The following is a 20,133-nucleotide window of genomic DNA, read 5'->3' on the forward strand; positions in this document are numbered from 1 at the left end:
GACATTTTTACAATACTTATCCATGTTGGAATTCTACATTGGAATTACTTAATTTTAACATGCCTTCAAATCAACATAAACCTTTAAAAGTTATTGTTTAACATTTGTATAATAATTATGTTTTGAACTTAGAATAATGTTGCTTACATTTTTGATCAAAAATAAAATCTAAAATAATAATTTCAAAATTGGCATTCTTTGTTGACATTTCATTTCCTCGCACTTTCAGTACCTCTATAAAATAATTACACATTTTAAATGTAAAATAGCAATTATTGTGAAGTCACTCACTCCTTCATCCTCCGCCCAAGAAAACCAAACATCTTTTTAACGGACTCTAATCTAAATGTTTTGAAAATAATTTTTAGATGTGACTATTATATTATATTAGCTTCAGAAAAGGTTGAAAATTTTCAAGGCTTTTTAAATTTTTTTATTTATGTAGCTTCAAATTTATCTATCCCCTAATAAAAGCTGAAATTTAGCGCCATAGTAAATGCAATAATGTGCGCACCATAACAAGTTAACTCGTTAATATTAGTTGAGAAGTGGTGTTTTAAAAATCATATTTTTTCTCATGGAGATTGTCTCTTTCTGTGTGAATGAAATAAAAATGGAGGAACTTCAACAGATATTCATAACTTAAATGTGATTGTTGGGAATATAAAATTGATGATATTCCGCACCGTCTTTGAAAAAGTTTATCATTTCAGTTTGAGCTTCTTGTGCATCACATTATTTATAGTAAAGCTTTTTTTTTTGTGTGTGTGTGTGTGTGTGTGTGCAAAGAATTGCTTTGAAGATGAATAAGCAATACATGTCAGCTACTTTTTTCTTGTCACGATCGAATTAAAGAAACGAGATTGAATGTTCCGTATGAGTGGAAAATTCCACCTTCGAATGATTTATGATTCAAATGCATTGTTGGGTAAAAAGTATTTTTAAAATCATTCTGGTCGCTAAAACTATTGTGTTGCTTTGTTTGCTAGAGTTCTTTTAAGTTGTCGAGTATTGAATGTCATTCAGGCTTTAAAATTGCAAAAGGTTTTGATTGACTTCATGGACAACAGCTTTTTCAAAGAATATTTCATGTCAATAACGGAATATTTCTTGAAAAAGTCGAAACATATGAAAAATGATTCTATTGTTGAATATATGTTCTCGACTCTTTGCATCAGTGGTTTCTTTTTTATTGATATTTCTTGAATATACATCTGCATTCCTATTAAATACTGTACGTTATCCAGTTTCATTGAATAATGATATGTTCATACATTATCTGTTGTCGAGCCAAGTTTAGATGCAGTATGCTGATGTTGTGTGAAAAACTTATGAGGAATTCATTTTTTTTTGTGTGTGTGTGTTTTTGCATATTTTGTGATTTGAATATAAATAAATGCTTTTTAACTGATGCGATTTCATTTGAATTTCCATCCTTACCTTGAATAACTCTTGATAATAAGCTTGAGACAGATTTTATTATCTCTTAAAGAGACGGTGGATTCTGAAATAAGAAAATAATAATAATAATAATAAAAATAAGAAATGTTCTTTTTATTTATTATTATCAAAATATACGCTTGTATTCAACTCAAGTAGTATTATGAAAGGCATTGTTCAATAAAATGAATATTTCAAGAATTAAGGGAAATAAATATATTTTAATGACTTTTTTTCCAAACGATGTTCTTGTTAATGTTTTTGATTTATTCCTTCATAGACATTGTTTACAATATTTTCATATATATCACGTTTTAGACACGTTTCATTACATATTATATATCACGTTCTTTTAGATAGTTAAAGGTCAATTTAAAATGAGCAAAATACAAAATTCTTATGAAAATTTTGCGTATATGCATAAATACATTTCTAAAAAATTTTACCTGTAACTGAAATGAAAAAATTATCACCACTTTTGCTCCAAATTAATTTATATAGGAAGAAAGAAAAAAAAATAGAGAAAGAATTTAAATATTAAGTCGTCTGGGTTATTTTGGAATTGATATGTTTTTTTAATTTTTAATTAATAATATATTTCATTTCGAAGAGTTTTAAAATATATTTGACGTATTTATATTTTTATGTGTATGCATGAAAATACATTATTCTGAGTGCATAATTCTCAAAATACCTGTATATCTTAATGATTCTAATTCCTTATGGTAAGAAAAACATAAGTACTTTTAATTATGATCGAGAAAGCCCTGAAAGTCATTTTCCGGGAAATTTTGTATCTCTTAAATGGTACTTTTCAAAAAATATTTCAAATTTTAATTTCTCCTCTTTTTACATTGCCATGTTTGTTTGGTTTACATAACCTGTTTTTTTTATAATGGAATAACAACGAAAACGTTCCTATTCTCGCCTTTGACATCTTATGTTCAAAATGATGAAACTTTCCATTATTGATAGAATTTTCTGCGTAGGCTTTCATCAAAATAGTGAATCTGCTCATAATTAAAGTTAATTAACTGATTATGCACATTTTACCATGTTGTATGATGCATATCAATAAAGTGCTTGATGAACGATGGTGTTAAAAAATGTATCACTCATTTTCTAGATAAACGCAGTTACGCACTTTTAGAAAGTTAACTGGTATTTTGGTATTATGTTAATTTCTTGTTCTCGATTCTAAACATTCTTGATGGTTGAGTAATTCGAAAAGAATCATTTTGAATTTTGATTAAGTTTTTTTTTATGCGTGTGTGTGCGTTTTGCATACTTTTGTTTAGTTTGATTCTTTGATATTTGTGAAAACGAAATTTTATGTTAGATTTTTCCCTCACTAATGAATAAGTTAGAATTTTTAAATTTCAGACATTTGTGAGTTCTAGGTGTTCGTATATTTTTTAAATATTTTCAGCACATAATTATAAGATAATAGATTCCTTTAATTGAATTTTGTTTCTACATGAACTGCACCACTTGATAATCAGTTTGAAAAGTATTGCTTTCAAAATTTGAAAGTATTTATAATATTAAACTATAAAAAGCAAAAGATAATTTTTAATCAAAATGTTGTTTTCAGATTGAAGAATACTTCTCCCAGTTGCCAAATCATCTCGTCCCTCAGCTTGGCACTCCTGGAGAGAAATATCGGGACCGCCAGTTGATCCTGCAGCTGCCGAAACAAGATTTAGCGGCTGCCTACTGTAAATTCTTAGAAAAAGATTTTGTTAAAAGTTTCGAAGATTTCGTCAACACAAGAAATGAAATGGCTCTGGATATTGGATACGTCCGAGATCATTTAGAAAGAGACACGGTAATCCTCAAGACAGTATATAAGTTTAGCCTTAGATGTTTCTTAGTTTTATGTGCTAATGGCTTCGTTAGGTAATACAAACGAAGCTACCGAGCCTCCTGCCAATATTAAATTTTTTCAAAAATTTGGTTGAAGAAAACTGGTTCTAAAAGCACTTTTTAATCTAAAGACAATACTGTCATTTCACAATTAATGAAAATATAATTAGTGTCAAATAATAAAGCAATTACAATTATAATTTTAATTCTTTTAGTAATTTTAAAATAATAAGCTGAATAAAAATAAACAATATAAGTTGCTTTGAATAAATTCAAAATAAACATCTAACATGCTAAAAGTACTTTTAAATGAGAGGAATTATCCTTGTGCTTATTCTTTTACCTATGTAGCTGTGAATGAAAGGTATTCTCTTTCAAGCACTGAAGCAATTAAGAAATAAAAACATTTTTCTTTTCAATTTTCTCTGTAATAAAGTGGAATTATACACAATATTATTCAAGGTGGTCGGAATTAAAACACCCTTACTCTGAGCTCTCTATACAGCGAACTACTCAGTGTAAAGTCTCCCAAATTTTTGAACTAGCTATTCAAGACATGTGGAAACTGATTACATGGAAAAAAATTAATTCCAGAAACACCGATAAAGGGCGCTGTACAACAGAAAATATGCTGAAAAGATACAAAATACACATTCATAACACATTTTATTCGAACATATCAAACATTCAATCACAAGGACTTTATCAAGGGAGGGGAAACTGCTCAGTATAGTTCCCTTCTTCAAGATGTAAACTCTGCATTCTGTTCAGCTTGTTCAACTACGGATCGATTGAGATCTTCTCACATGCAGAGTGATACTGTCTTTCAAATCTCCCAAGGCTACAAGGCGTTCTCGTAAAACAAGATTTTTTAAGTATCTCTGCAGCCAAAAATCACAGGGAATAAGATCTGGAAAACGAGATAGCCAGGCTGTCGGAAACGCTCGATTAATTTATCAGTCGTAAAATGTTGCTGAAGAAACTGCTGTGCACGGAGTCCGATGTGAGGAGGTGCTCCACCTTATGTACATAAAGGTAATTGAATCAAGACATTGGAGCTGTTGCATTTCAGATAGAACAAAATTTTCGAGCAAGTTTTGGTACCTCCTGGCCGTCACGGTGCATGTAACAGGGCCATTGCGTGTAGTTTTTTCGAAAAAGAAAGTTCCAAGAATAAATGTGGCTGCGAATCCACATCAGAATGTAACTTTCGGAGAGTGAAGTGGAATCCCTTCGAATGTACGAGGGTTTTCCGTGTTCTAAACGCGACAATTATAAGTGTTGACTGTTCCGCTTAAATAGAGATGTGCTTCATCTCTCCATAGAATCTGCTATGGCCATGATGCATCCACTTCTTCTCTAGTCAGAAGTAGCAATACAAAGGTTAGTCGCTTCTCCCTGTCGATGAGCATCAACTGTTGATTGTAACGAATTTTGTACGGGTAAAAGTACACCATTTTTCTCAGTACTTTCCGCATTGTACTTTAGGGAACACTCAAGTGCACTGTGATACTGCACGTGCACTATTACAACCTACAACGTTATCCATCTTCAACGACATCTGAATGAGTCGATTTATGTCCTCGACCCGGCTGATCGATGAAGATCTCCAATTTTCTCGAATCGAGCAATCATTCTCTTGAGAGCTTGTGAAAATAATGGTCCTTTGCGTAAATGCGACGAAACTCTCGAAGTGCAGCTGCAGCATTTCCTTTGTTTTCATAAAGCAACTTCACAAGCAAAGCGCGTTCTGGCAGCGTGACAGCCATCGGTAATAAGAATGATATTTTCCCAGTTTTATCCCCTTTTTGTCCAGAACAGTAGCTGCAAACCAAGGATTTATGCAAATTTTTGTGTTTACAATGCAAAACTGCAGTTAAAATGACAGCTTAAATTTCATTTTTTTATCCTCTTTTTCTTCCATATCAGCAAAAGAAATTAAAAAGGAAAAATTCCATACTTCATGTGTTTGTTTTTTGTGTCGATCTTTTGTACATCGCCACCTATCGGTGCTTCTGAAGCGATTTTTCCGCTTCCCGATGTATTGAATAGTATGTTCAGCAATTTTGAAACTTTTATACTGAGTAGTTCGCTGTAAATGGAGCTCAGAGTAGGGTATTTTAATTCTGATCACCCCTTGTATTATTAGAAAAAATTGCCATTAGCCAAGCACCATTGTAACAGTTGTGATCGGCACGGGAATATCGTAGTGTACTTTTGCGAAAAAGAGAATGGATAATATTGATTCTTCTTTCTCTCTCAGAGTATCGTATAGCGTGTCCTTAAGTTTTGAATCAATTCTTATTCTGTTCTATAGTTAATAATATGGTAGCTCTGTTGAAACTGTATTGATGTCCCTCATGAAGTGAAAAATTTCTTAAAGATATCATAATTGAGGGTAACTGAGGGTTTGTATTCAAACAAGATATTTCAAAAACGCTCCTTTAATTTTATAATAGTTTAATTGAAAATTAAAAATCAGAATTAAGCAAAAACAGAAGAAACAGTGTTTTTTTCTCTGCTAAATTTTCTTTTGTTTGATATTTTTCAGTGAAATTTGTTTATTCTTTGAGGATTGCGATTGTTATCATATGAATATTCCTCCTGCCCTGGTGTTGGTTCTCCATTATTTTTTTGCACTAATGAATTCATTTCCCTTCGCACACGCATGATCTTTACTATGACTGCGAAGAGTTTTAGGAAACTTATCTAAATGACTGAGAGAAAAATGAATTATCTCATGCTAAACTTGTTAAGCTTTTTATTAGCTAAATCAAATTAATTTTCAGTCTTGTGGTTACCAACAATCTTCTTAACAGCAAGGAACAATGAAATACACTCTTTGCGCTCTTTGTGAAATCCTATATTTATCCTATTTCTATTGTCTGTCCTATATCTATTTTTTGTCTTAAATACGCAAAGCAAGGGTTTTTCTGATGAAGAAATTTCATGAAACTGTTTCATTAACCGTAGTTTTAATGATTCTACCTCCTCCGAGTGAGTACACAAATAACATTTCTTTCTTCAGCAACCATATTTTCTCTACTAGATTATACTTTTTTTATTTTTTATCCAGCTTTATTGTTTGATTCTGCTATTCCATCAGCATAAAAAGCAAAAATATTTCAGGTGGTCTCTTTGCTAACCAAGAAGATTGTTAACTGGTTTGAGGTATACTCAAATCACCCATTAATGCTCATAAGCTTAATCTTCTCTAAGAGCAAAACTATGGTAACATATTTTTTATTCTAAGACATTCTGTGCTCGAACAAATAATATTTTTTTCCTTTTTTCTTTATGATTTGTTTGTTGGAGCAATAACTGTTCTTTAAAAAATGAAATATTTTATAATTCAGCTACACTAAATGTCAGAAAGTAGGTGAAAAATTGTTCTCATATTTAAAATTATCACTCCAAATATACTAAAAATCAATTAAAAAATTCCAGACACCAACTTAAAAAAAAAGTTTTTGCTATTCTGATACAATTAGGTCATGATCAATAAAAATGAGGGGAAAGTAATAAAAGGGGGAAAGAAGGCAGAAAATCTATTTATAACTAAACGAGACACAATTTGAGCTGCTTGGCCACCAGCCCTGGAAAGTACCAAATTTCACCTACTATGCATATATTAGAATTGTATAAAGTTTCTAAACCGAACATACTTTGTTTTTCGATGCAGTGGAGAATTTTGTATCTGACCGATTTTGAATGTCAATTTTTTATTGGCTTCGCATGTAATTTTACATTTTTGTTGCGAATGCTGGACTTAACTCTTATTTAATTTTACATTTATCACGCTTTAAAAATGACTAAAATTTTCAATCTTAACATTTTTAATAATTATTTTAAAGAATCTCACATGGTGGTCAATGGCATAGTATACTTTTGTACCTTTGACCTGTACTTATTATTGAAGCAAACATAAATGAGCAAATGACTTTTTTTTCGTTTGAAATCATTTTTAAAATTTTAAGATAGTTATTTTCGATTACATCGAAAGTTTTTAATGCGTGAAAACAAGTTATTTACAAGAGATCATAGTTTTTACAAGGTTCGTTACTTTTAAAATATGTTCATTGCACTACAATAATGAAAGAGAACATTTTTTACTAAACTTTATAATTTGAAAAAAATATTAATATTTTTAGAAATCATCTTTTTCTTACCTTTTTTGTTGTTACAGAAGCAGAATTTCTATTGAATTATTTTCTGTGTATTTTTTTTAGTTTTGGTACAGTAAAGTACAGTTTTTTTTTTTTTTTTTTTGTATCTGTTAAACAATTTAGAAAATGTTAAATAGATTCAAAGTGTATATATTTTTATGATGTTAATTTCAATATTAAGTATATTATAGTATTTTTGTACTAAAAAATATATGGAATAAAATAATACATTATTTTTTATTTAACCGTTAAAATCAATCATGTATAGGATCAAAAGTGCAAAAACCTGGCTTGCACATTCTTATTCTGAAAAAGCAAATTTTGAAGGCGTCAGTAAGATAACAGGTGGTTTTTTTCTCTTTTGCTTCTCTCTCTCTCTTTTTAATCCTTACTCGCCAGTATTTCTAATTTAGATGAAACGTTAAATGATTCTAACTCAGGGAGCTCAATTTTGTTAGTAATATTTATGTTTTAAAAGGTATATCTAATAAATTTGAAAAATAATGGGGGGAAAACTAGAATTTTAAAATGATGTACTCAAAGCTTTGTATTTTGCTTTAAAAAAAGCGCTTTGTACAGTCAATAAAGTAATTTTTCAAAAGCTGTGTGTAAACACTATTAAATTAAGAGAATTTGTAATAATGGCAAATTTATTACCAAATGAACTTGGTAATTGATTTCTTATTATAAAATGTTATGTTTTGGTTGCTGACATTCAAATCATTATTTTTTCATCGAAGATATATGAATCTTTAAGCTTGGAGAATATTCCGTCGAAAGGAATTTTTAGATAGACAGAGATCTGTTTATACTCTCTACGTTCTAATCAATATTCCTGACGATTCGCCGAATTATGAAACTTACAAAAAAATTTAGCTCATTTAATCACACTTTATTTATAAATTTTGTCTGATGTGCCAATGTTTCAAAAAAGTTTAGTTTGTATTAATATCTTAATTTTACAGTTACTTATTAAATCAAATTTTAAAAAAATATTCCCTATTTATAGGTAGGAATTTTTTATATATTTCGCATACGTTGGAGGTGGGAGGGGGTAATCACATTACATTGTAAAGAATTATTCCGCCATTAATATCTAAAGACGGTCCATTAATTAACTAGATACAATTTTGCAAAAGCTAATTTGTGTAAATTTATGGAATAATACCACCATGAAATGACTAAATTAAATGAATTTGCCAGAATTAGTGAAAACAATTGCAAATATGCAAGTAATGCGTTTATTTTTTTGTCTCATTCCCTCTGAATTTATTTTATTTTATTATTGGATTTTGTCCGGTGCTTTCCCTCCTCCTCTAGATTCCCGAGTTAGAAGCCTGGAAGGAAGGACAGAATATCGAGGCCTTTTACAATGCATCCATGGCCGATTTATCAGATAGGCAATTACAACTTTGTGGGGCCCTGAGATATTTTTTATTGAATATTTGTCTAATTTTGTGCTTTCATTTGATTTACCAAAAATTTTGTTTCTTACATATTCAAATTAAAATCAAACAATCTTTTAAATTTCATTTAATTCATTTGGCAAAATGACTCACAAGTAAATGGCAAACATTTTATTTGAGTTTTTACAATGCATTGAAAAGATTTGTAGTTTTCTTCTATTGTGTTTAAAATTACTTTAGAATTTAAAAGTCTTTTTATATAACTCTTTTGCAAGCGATCCAGAATCAAATGTTTTGTTGTTTCAGTTAATGGTAACGTTTATTACTTAATTGTTTATATAGATGCTAAATTAAAATTCATTATAATATTAGGTTTTGGAATTTTTGAGATGATCTTCGCTTTGCCTATAGGCCCCCACAGAGCTTAAGCTAGTTCTAAATGTATTATGCATTTATCAGTAATTACATTCTATTTACAGTTTTATAAAGGAAAAATAGCTAAGTCTATTGCTTTCACCTTTCAATAAAGAGGGGGGGAAGCACGAAATGTTATTAAATTTTTAAAATATATCTTTCTCTGAATGTAAATTACAAGCGTAATTCTCCTTTTAAGAAAATATTTATTTTCTATTCGAAATGAGCGATGCGATTGCTGCCAATGGTTGTTTCCTTTACTTTGCACACGTTACACATGCTCACAAATCACAGAAGTTATCTATGACTTGGTTGCTATGCGATGGCCTTTTACTTCCGGTCTTTAAAATGTTCCCTATCAGTGTCGTGTATTGGTTTCTATCCATCTTGCAGCTAGAAGGAAGTTTTCATCTGCCCATAAGCTAAGCTCTTCTACCCAATTTGCTGTCTTCAACCCTTATATATCAGTCAATTGGATGGAAAAAAGAAAGAAAGAGCAGATATATTTACTTGAAAAAGGCTTTCGAGGTCAATTTACAGTGCAGCTGTTTTCGGCTTCTTGCATTACTGAGAGGGGGAGAACCGGCCGAGAGCGGGCATGCGAGATGTGTTAGATTCGACTTCTTGAGTGGCTTGCTTCGTGAAATGTTACTCGCTTTGGCGCACTTTTGTTGTTGAAAAGTATATGACCACAACTAAAGGACTGATGTTCATTTGTTTGCGGCGAAGAATGGCTGCTAAGCATCAGTTTCGAAGCCGCGGAAAAACAATCTCTCTCAGGGATGACTGGATAAACGACAGCTATTTTATATTTTTAAAACATTTTGTTTCGATAGACTCTTTCGGTTGAGATGAAGAAGGCATTAATTACTAAATATCGAATATTCTGAGGTAAGAAAAATAAGTTATAGTATTGTAAAATTTTTTATTGCATATTAACTCTTTATTTGATATCATTTTTAACATTGTAGGGGGAAAAAAATAGCTATTTCTAGAATGTCGGAGTGTAAAATTTTAAGTTTTTATTATTAAGAAAGACCAAATCATTTGCATTAATTAATAAAAGTATATTTTGTTCCATTAACAGTTCTTTTTTTGTATATGTAATTATTGGATTTATTTGGACTTTTTGAAAATCAAATCTGAAAACATGTTCCTTTTATTTTCGTGATATATATTAACAGTTTTTCCATTCTTTTATCCGATTTGTCATAATATGCAATCTATCATTTCGAGTTACTTAATTTTCAATTTGTTTACCGGGAATCTTCGATAGACTTTGCTTTACAAATTTGAGGTCAGCAATGATTGTATTACTTTATTTTTAGAATTAATTTTTTTCCTGGCATACCTATCTTCTCACTTCGCAATTTCTTTGTTGTTTAAAATTCGTCATAAAATTCTCATAACAACATACACAATTAAAAAATACTAGGTAAATATTCCTTTCCAACTTACTTATTAACTTGCATTTAACATATTGCATCTAATAGTTTTCTTTAATAAAACAGAACTTCATTCAGAGTATGAGTCGCAAACTAGGAATGTAAAATTACTTTTCTAAAAAATATGTTCATTGCAAATATAATCAACATACATATTGAAAGTCAATAATTATTGTCCGTTTTTGACATTCCATGGATAATTGAAATTTTTCTATCGTGATGCAATCTGATGAAAATATTTTAAATGTTTGAAATGAAAACGTTTATTGCGTAGCTTTTAAACTATAATAGTCATCACAAAAATATTGATACATTTTAAACAATTATCTCAAAAGTTTATGTGAAACATTTTCTGCCTGAACGCTTAATTCCAAAAACTTAATTTAATTCACTAGAACCTTGTTGTCATAATTGTGGGAAAGGAGCATTTTTTAGAGATTGACGAAACAAGAGTTGAAATAGTTTATTTCTAGATTTTAAACAGAATTGTCAGTCAGTTTGATTTAATTTTTCGGCATGTTTTGCTCTTGAAACCACGAGATGAAAATTGTGCTGAATTTTAGGACTTAAAGCGCATATCAAAGAAGGCAATGGTATTATTTCAATTTTTAACATTTTATATTCATTGATTGCAATCGTTTTGATTTGAAAAATCATTCTTTTCAGGGTTTTTTTTAGAAGAAAGCGGAAAAAATACAATCTATGTTTTTGAAAAATCATTCCTTTCAGGTTTTTTTTAAAGAAGAAAGCTGAAGAAAAACAATCTATGTTTTTAAAAAATCACATTTAGTTCTCTTTCCTATATCGTGCAACGTTTTTTTTTTTTTTTATGATATTAAAATTTCTCTGCCAATGAGCAGATGATTAAGATTAAAGAGATGATAGAAATAGTTTCTAATTATCATTTTCGAAAGATAAACGACAAATATTGTGCTTTAGCAAGCATTCGAACGAATAGTGAGAAGACATATTTTTGAACTTCTGAAATCATTTCTCGTCTGGTAAAATATCCTGGAATATTTAATCCCTTGACCAACGAATTTATTTAACTTTGTAATTAGATGACTATTTAGGAAATTTATTATTTTAATTCCTATAATAATATAATGACATTTGAGTTCTTGAACCGTTTTTAAGTGATTTTTTATATTTTAATTTAATGCCTTCGCATAATTTAAAAACTTAAATCAAGCGAGCGCTTAATACTTTACTTTAATACTTCACAAATTTAAAATTTAAATAATTTGATACGCGCATCAAACTCGTCATCGTAAATGAAGGGGTTAATCCTGAATATTCTAACCGTGTTCTACTGTTATAATATATGCGCCATCGCTGAATTATCATCTTTTTGACCATTTGATCTAATCCAACATAGCAATGAAGTATTTTGCCTTAAGAACTGGCTTTATTGATGAACATGAAATAAAGGCAATTTGTTGCTCCAGCGTCAATTTTTGAGCAAAGTATACGTCTGTGATTTTAGAAAATAATGTTATTGCTGGCTCAGTGACCAATGACGCTTTTATTAAGTATGTTGTAAGTTCTGATTTTTGAACGCAGAAAAACAAATATCTCCCCCCCCCCAAAAAAAAATAGATTAGTCTATCAAGTACAGTCTGCCTGTACATTTCTGAAAAAAAAATTCAGTTTCTTAATAATGTTGTCTGTTTCACGGAAAATATAATCATGAAATGTGATTATAGATAAATTTCTCTACAGCTACTTTCATTCGTGAGGAAGGATTTTTACAAGCAACTCATTCTATTCTAAAAATAATGAAAACAATGTATATAATTAGTTGTATTAAAAATTTACGACATACTCGGATTGCTCTTTGTAATTGATTCTAGATTTATTGATAGCATAGCTAGAAGGTGGGAAGGGGAAATCCAATATCTTTGTGATCATGCGAAGAAAGGTGAAAGTTGAAAAGTGACCAATCTAATTTTGTTTGTAATATTCTTAGGAGTGCCAACAATGTCAAGGAGAACTGTGTGTGGGTGAGCTGTGTGTCGTCGCCCCGAAGCTTGGTGAAGACGTGTCCTTTCATCCTTCCTGTTTCTATTGTACAGTGTGTAAGGAACTGCTGGTCGATCTCACGTATTGTATCCTGGATGGCGCGCTTTACTGCGAACGACACTATGCAGAGCAGACCAAGCCACGGTGTGCTGCATGCGATGAAGTAAAATATTTTTTCCTCATTTTTTCAATATTAAATCATTTGATGTTCATCAAGATCTAAATACTTTCAAATTTCAGTTTGATATTGGTAGTATAACGGATACCCACGTGAAATTTTGATTGTGGTCCTAAAGTGCATTATTCCATGTGATAGAACATTAAGATTTCTGCAGTAAATGGATGTGTAGATGAAGAGAAATCTAATGTAAAACAATTAGTTGTGATATATCGTTTATAGAAAAAGAAAGGACAAACCAATTAACGTCGTGCCAAGCAAATTCAGCTGGTAATCATCTTTTTCAGTAGAAAATGTTAGTAAAATCAACATTTTCTGTCAAGTGTGTATGGGACAGAGTTTATATCATTAAGCGTAGTTTTTCAATAGTGCTGTGATTTTCTGTATAGTAATAATTAATCTCTGTGTTATGTCAGCTATGCCCGCATGTCCATGATTAAAATCGTTTAACTACTGGAAAAGTACTTTCCTTGACACACTCAGTACATACACATGGTACATGGGATTTAACTTTCGATTTCATTTACATTTTTACCGATAACTGTAAGATTACGGCATTCTGATTCTGTTTCATAGCACGGCGTCACTTGTTTTATCATTTGCGTTTTATTCAGAAACATACCGCCTCTAACCAATTTATCTAAGATCGATAAAAAAAAAAAGGGTGTTTAGTGGGCGGAATCCTTTTTCTTCAGTTCTTAAATAATATTTTGCGAGAGAGGAAATTCCTCCCTCTCAGAATGTCAGATGATTTGACATATTGTATACCCCCCTACATATAGCTGCATGGCTAGTGTTAATTCATGTGGTTAGTTTTTTTTTAAAAGGTAAGAGATTTCAGCATATGTGTTTTTGTATCTGCTTCAGTTAAAAAGTCAATATACAAAAACAGTTATTTCCAAGTCGAAAAAATTGAAATGAAGGAATTAAAAAGTAATTGAAAAGCAATATGTTGTGTGTCTAACAAAACAGGTTGCGAGGCAAGCCACTCTTTTTACTTTGAAATGGCTCTTCGTTCCTGTCGTGATGTTACTTGATGAAATAATATATAAATAGTATAATATTAATAAAGGAAAACATGTAGAATAGTATTTATGTTACTATGTATAAAGTCCATCTTTCACAGAATTAATAGTACTGTAATTACTGTAAAAGGTGAACTTTATCGTTGCTCTAGAAGTGACAATTTATTGCCTCTCTTTAACAATGAAATATTTTGAGTCCTACGTAGGACATTTCCTTAGTATGAAACTAAGTAAAAGAGATTTTTACGTGGACACGAGTGACACGTAAAAACGCGTAGCTGAGAAATTGAATAACAAAAAAAAAAAAAAAAAAAAAAAAAAATGGATTTCGAAATGTTTTCAAAGATTCTACGAAAAGAATCTAAATATGTTAACAGTGAAATCAGGGTTCCTGTAATATGTGCAAAGCAGACAACTGGAGAAAATGTTTCCGAGCATAATGCTGAAGAATATTTTAGATGAGTGAATTTATAATAGTGCTGATCATTTTATTTCCAAATTTGAATTCAGATTTAAAAGATATCAATGAGATTTTACTTATAGAAGACGTTGTGCCATGAACATAGATAAAATTCATACAATATGTAGTTATATTCTTTAACTTAGCTGGACACAGTTTATAATATTTCCAATCAATAATTCGTGAATTATTGGGGAAAAGGTAATATCTACTACTGAAAGTATAAAATAAAGTTGGTTATCAACATGGATGCTTCCATTAGAAGGTATTTTCAGCATTTTTTTCTCTTGATAAAGCCATCACTATTTCAACTTCAGCTGTTTTGACACAACTATTTTCACGTTTGTAAAGACGAAAGTTTTTAAATCCATTTTTGAACCAATTTCTAAGGCGTTATTTTTTAAAATTGTTTTGTTGTGTGATCTAGGCGACAGTGCATCAGTTAATCCATTCCCTTAGTTAAATTTTGAGTTTGAACGCTTGGCACCACCTAAAAGTGAATTTCAGAAAAAATTGGTCTCAAGATTCCATATTATTCATAAGAATGAATAATAAGTAAAAGAGAAAAAAAATTATGACTTTTGATTTAGTTATAAAAGTATATTTTTAAAAATTTGTTTTATTCACTTTATTTAAGGATTTTCCGTATGAAGTATTGAAGCAAATATTAGACAGATTCCGGAACTAAGAAAAAATAAATAGTCCAAAGCAAAAATGTTCTTCCTCATTCTATATTAATGTCCATTATCTAATATTTATCTGAAATATGTATATAGAAGACAGTATTGAATGAATTCCACCTCAAATGAGTGGCCTAGATTTTTCAAAGTGAAGGAAACCTTCCAAAATAGGTCACCGTGACTGAATGATGCCATCGATTGCTTTTGAGAGTTACCGGCGCACGCTACCTTTCTACTAGGTCAGCAAAAATCAAGATATATATTTATTATTTGCTTCTTGGCTGCTCGAATAATGTAACTATGCAACTTTGAATCCTTCATTTCTATACATTGAAACGGAATCTATGCCGAATCATTGTACGCTCCGAGATGTATTTAATTCCTCTTAAGAAAAAAGCATTATTTATATTTTTTTATCTACCATAAGTGAACTGCACTGTTTTTAAACGAGAACACAATTATTGATATATTTTAGAAATTCCTTTTTTGATCTGTTTTTGTTTTATTCTTATTTTGGTATTCTTAAAATATGAATGGACAATTTCAAATAGGATTGTACTGAGTAATATTGGAATCACGGAAATTTTGTCAGTTTCCTCTTCATTTGTGAGTAATAATTATTGAAAACACCGTTTCTATTACTGGAAATTTCAGTCACATTTGAGTACAGTAAAGAATGTTCCATTTTTTTTATTTGTAATTCATTATCCTTCCTCTTCTTATTTGTTCAGATATTTTGGGACCTATCGGAGTCGTAAAACGTTTGAAATTTCATTTTTAGAATCTCTGGGACTGTAATTTTTCAATCCGCTAATTAGCCGAAAGCCATTGTAAAGACAGATAGCGCTTTTTTTCTGCGCATGTAGTTTTCTGCGCAGATACGATTGGTTGAAGTATTATTTTTCCCTCTGAGAGAAGTGCTGAGTAGGAAAAAAGTATAAAGGAACCCAATTTTCTGCCGTAATTTCCTTCTGTTTCCTATGAAGATTGGAAACGCTGAAATAAAAATAGTGTTAAATTGGCGGATTTAAATTTACGAATAAAACGAATTAAATATTTTGCTTTGTATCATAAAACTACTGACAACAGCTTATGCTGTTCAAAAACTGTGACAAAGGCAGTGAAGTAGCATCAAAGCTTAGTAAAAATATTTATCTTAAAAAATAATGTTTGTTGATATTTATTTAGCAACAAAACTTTGATGGAGACAGCGACGAACCAGCTGATTAATTGTGGAATTGCATTAAAAAATGAAGTACAGAGCGGTTATAATTAAAGAGAGCCTACTCAGACCTATGTAGAGACCATTCTGATTGAATTATGCATTCTGTAAACCATGGACAAAACATAACGACAAAAAATTATAGTTTAAATTTTGGCCACTAGAAGGCGCCTTTCATGCAATGTAGAACGGTTACTATGCAAATTAGGAACATTTAAAATGCCAGTAGTCAGTACCGTAAAATTATCTACCGCGATACAATTTTTCAGCTATATTTAAAAAATTAAATGCAATCCAACATTAACAATGTACATACATACATACATAATATAAACAATCAAATACACGGTATCTTTAACAAACTGGTTAAAAACCTCCCACTCACCACCAAACTTACACTTTATATTATCATCAGTTTGTAATTAACTTTTGCAGTCAGATATTTCCTCTCTGGCACCATTCAAGGTGGTGCATCCTTTTGACCTTTTATTATTATTATTATTTAAATATATTATTGTTAAATATATCTACGGAGTGGTAACAAGAGGTAGATTAATATTTTGGGAAGATTTAACTTAAAACAATTATACGTATTTAGTTTTTAGAGGAATAAACAAATCCTTGCATTAGATGAATAATTATGCATCGAATTACTTTTCCGAGTGCAAAGGGGTAAGCTAAAACATTTTCCCCAGACTTGAAAAACTGCTATCGTTATTACTATCTTAAAGCCTAACAAAGGTCTAACTGATCCCTTCAACTACAGACCTATCTCTTTTTCTAAATATCAGTAAAATAGCTGAACATTCTATCTTACAAGAATTAAATAATCACTTGTACAGTAATGATCTTCTAATTCCCATTCAGTTTGGCTTCAAACCCAACTGTGCATCAAGTATTCAGTTATTGAATTTATATCCTTTGGCGTTCAGAATAGAAAACACACGGATGTGGTTTCCCTCGTTATTCAAAAAACATCTGACAGAGTGTGGCTAAGTGGACTTATTTACACTTAATTCCATGTAATACTCCCACCCCTCGTGTTAAATTCATTGTTGTCTTCTTTTTTATCAGAAAATCTAATGTCCACTTTCACCTTAAAAACTGGTGTACCACAAGGGGCAACATTTTTCGTCACCCTCTACTCAGTATCAATCAGCTTGGTGCTAGTATCAATACTATTATCAATGGTTTACCCAAAAAATTTAACACATAACTGTATATTTCACAAAAATTGAACATAAAACTGTGTACTCGTAGGTAATACAGCACTACTGGACAAGAACAGGAACATAAAATACATCATACTAGCATCAAACATATTCAAATTCTTGAAAGCTGGTTCTCGAATTTGAAAATATCTATAAATACAGCTAAAACTATATCAGTTTTCTTCTGGAAAAATAGCAAAATCAATCAAATCTACGTTAAACTAAACGTTATCGAAATCTCCCGGTCTCAGAAACCCAAACTGTTTGGTGTCATTGTAGATAAAGGCTTAACTTGGAATTCGAACCTTAAATTTGTAAAACAAAAATTCTGAGATAATTAACGTAAACTATATCCCTTAATTTCTTGGAATTCTGAAATGTCTTGGGAAAACAAAATGCGTGCTTATACTTTCATGCTGAGCCCTGTCTTGACATCTGCTTGTCTAGTCTGGGCATGTGCATTAGAACTGGGAAACTAAGTGTGCTGCCAGGAAAGTATTGCTGCTAATTTCATTCTTGTCCCCATTTAATTTGAGGAGAGCACTCTTCGGGGTTCTAAAAGACGTTCCATCACAGGTGAATGTTACTGTAAACTTCTACGATAGCAAGTCATTCCTGCCTTGCAAGAATGCGATTAATGCAAAGTTTTGCAACACCTCATATTTCCCAACAAATGAAGGAGCTGTTTCGTGACCACTTGCAGGGGGAGGGATGATCGATCAATTACGGGGCATTTTCTGACTGCCTGGCTTCCCCGCTCTCCAAGCTTGTGATTTCTGGTTGTGGGGATTCCTGAAAAATCGTGTTTATTGATAAAGCATATGGATTCTACTTGAACTGAAAGCAAGAATACCATCATACTGTGCAATTCCACAAGCGCATCGCTCTGCTGTTGTACACGTTTTCATACGCTTCGTAATACATGATTGCCCAAACAAAATACACACTGAACAAATGATATGATTAAATAAAGTTATATGTTTCAAATTTGTGTTTTGGTTCTTTATGCGCCACTTTTTTGTCTGGTTGTCGAAATGTGAATTATTAATTTTTATCGCAGTTTTTTTTTTTTTCACCATGGTCCGAATAACATGGAAATCAAGTTTCAACAATATACGTCAACCAGAAAGGTCTCTACATAAATGAGAGTTGAATAACTTTAATTATAACCACCTTGGATAAATTAATCTTTACATCATGAGAAATTTTTCCGTGTTTCCTTTAAATAAGAAAACCTTTTTAAGTTACTCAGCAATAAAATGAATCAGTTTACCCACTGCTCCCATAGTTTTGTCTATTTATTTTTATGTTGATTGTTATTTTTTAACATCATAAAACTATAATCATAAAAAAAGTAAGAATGGAGGGGACCAAATTAAAATAAATGCGTGGCGTTCTTAAAAGTTAGAATTACAAAAGTGCTGTCTATAAATATATTTATGCATCTTTAAAATTTATATCTTGTTTTCATTTCTGCGTTGTTGTGTCTAATTATGATTGCCACATTAATTTTTTCTCTATATAAGATCTGCATCTCGCCTCTGAAAAGCTTTCTTCATTTTCAATTTGTATTCCTGTTTTAGGAAAATTTGATACACGAATAAAATTTTGGTATGCCTTTATATTGTCCTTTCATGTATATGTTTGGCAGGCTTGAACTAATTTTTTCCATTTATTCATTACCTTTGACATTGACTGACGAAATCCTTACAATGCAGTTGAAAATTCTATAAGCTGGTTTTAGACAAGATTTAGCCAAACAGTATTAAGTAATGATGTGCGGCAAGGTCTTGTCTTTGACTATCTTATGGGTTAACTTCAGTGAAGAAGCTTTCTATGCGATTTAATTGCTAAGGCTCTTTTTTGGTGGCGTCTCTTCAGAACTGAAATGAAGTGCATATTCTAATATACTGAGTGTCATAAAAGAAAAATAGCACTGTCCCTTTCTTTAGCATCCATTATTTTTAGAAAGCGTGTCTTCATACCATGACTCTGTGTTCTTGGAATTACCTTGATTTTATGGAAAATTATGTGAATATTTATTTTCTTAGGAAATGAAGCTAGTAATATTTTCTGTGTGTCTTTCTTTTATATCCAAAAGGTTAAATTACGAAAACGGGTACCAAACTTACAACTTGTATTGATTATTGTCATTCAAATCGAATAAAATTGAATTTCTGAGTTCATTGGATCATGTATAGTTCATTGGAATCAGGATCTAAATGACGTTTCTGAAAGAAGTGGGATGGGGATAACCTTTCATATTCATTAGTTCTTCTTTGACAAGGCAGTGAGCATGTAGAATACTTCACATTAATTTTGGGTGAATATTTCTTGAAAATTAGAGGTTGAGGTATCTAAACAAGTGAAATTCGGCGCTGTCGAATCAGTTTGATTTTACATTTTCTTTTACGAAGATGGAATTATTATTACATTAAAAAAAATATTTAATCTGAATTTATTGGGGTTTTTTTTCATTTTTATTTATTTCATCCTTATGGAAATCGGCTTCTTGGAATGAAAATAAGACAAGAGATTGGATTATTTTCTCTTTTTCCTGTCTTAAAGTTGAATGAATAGTAGGGCGTTCTCCGTTTT

General features: G+C 30.9%; 1 protein-coding gene across 2 annotated transcripts in view; it reads left to right on the forward strand.

Moving 5' to 3' along the window:
• Positions 1–20,133, forward strand: part of LOC129959531 (prickle planar cell polarity protein 3-like) — a 206,575-nt gene that overhangs the window by 106,901 nt on the left and 79,541 nt on the right. For both annotated transcript variants that reach the window (XM_056072406.1, XM_056072408.1), the window contains exons 4-5: positions 3,035–3,268; positions 12,707–12,922. In XM_056072406.1, coding sequence (XP_055928381.1) covers positions 3,035–3,268; positions 12,707–12,922 — 450 coding nt within the window. The remainder of the gene's footprint in view (positions 1–3,034; positions 3,269–12,706; positions 12,923–20,133) is intronic.

The sequence above is a fragment of the Argiope bruennichi genome, chromosome X1, assembly GCF_947563725.1.
Source record: "Argiope bruennichi chromosome X1, qqArgBrue1.1, whole genome shotgun sequence".
In the NCBI taxonomy this organism is placed as follows: domain Eukaryota; kingdom Metazoa; phylum Arthropoda; class Arachnida; order Araneae; family Araneidae; genus Argiope; species Argiope bruennichi.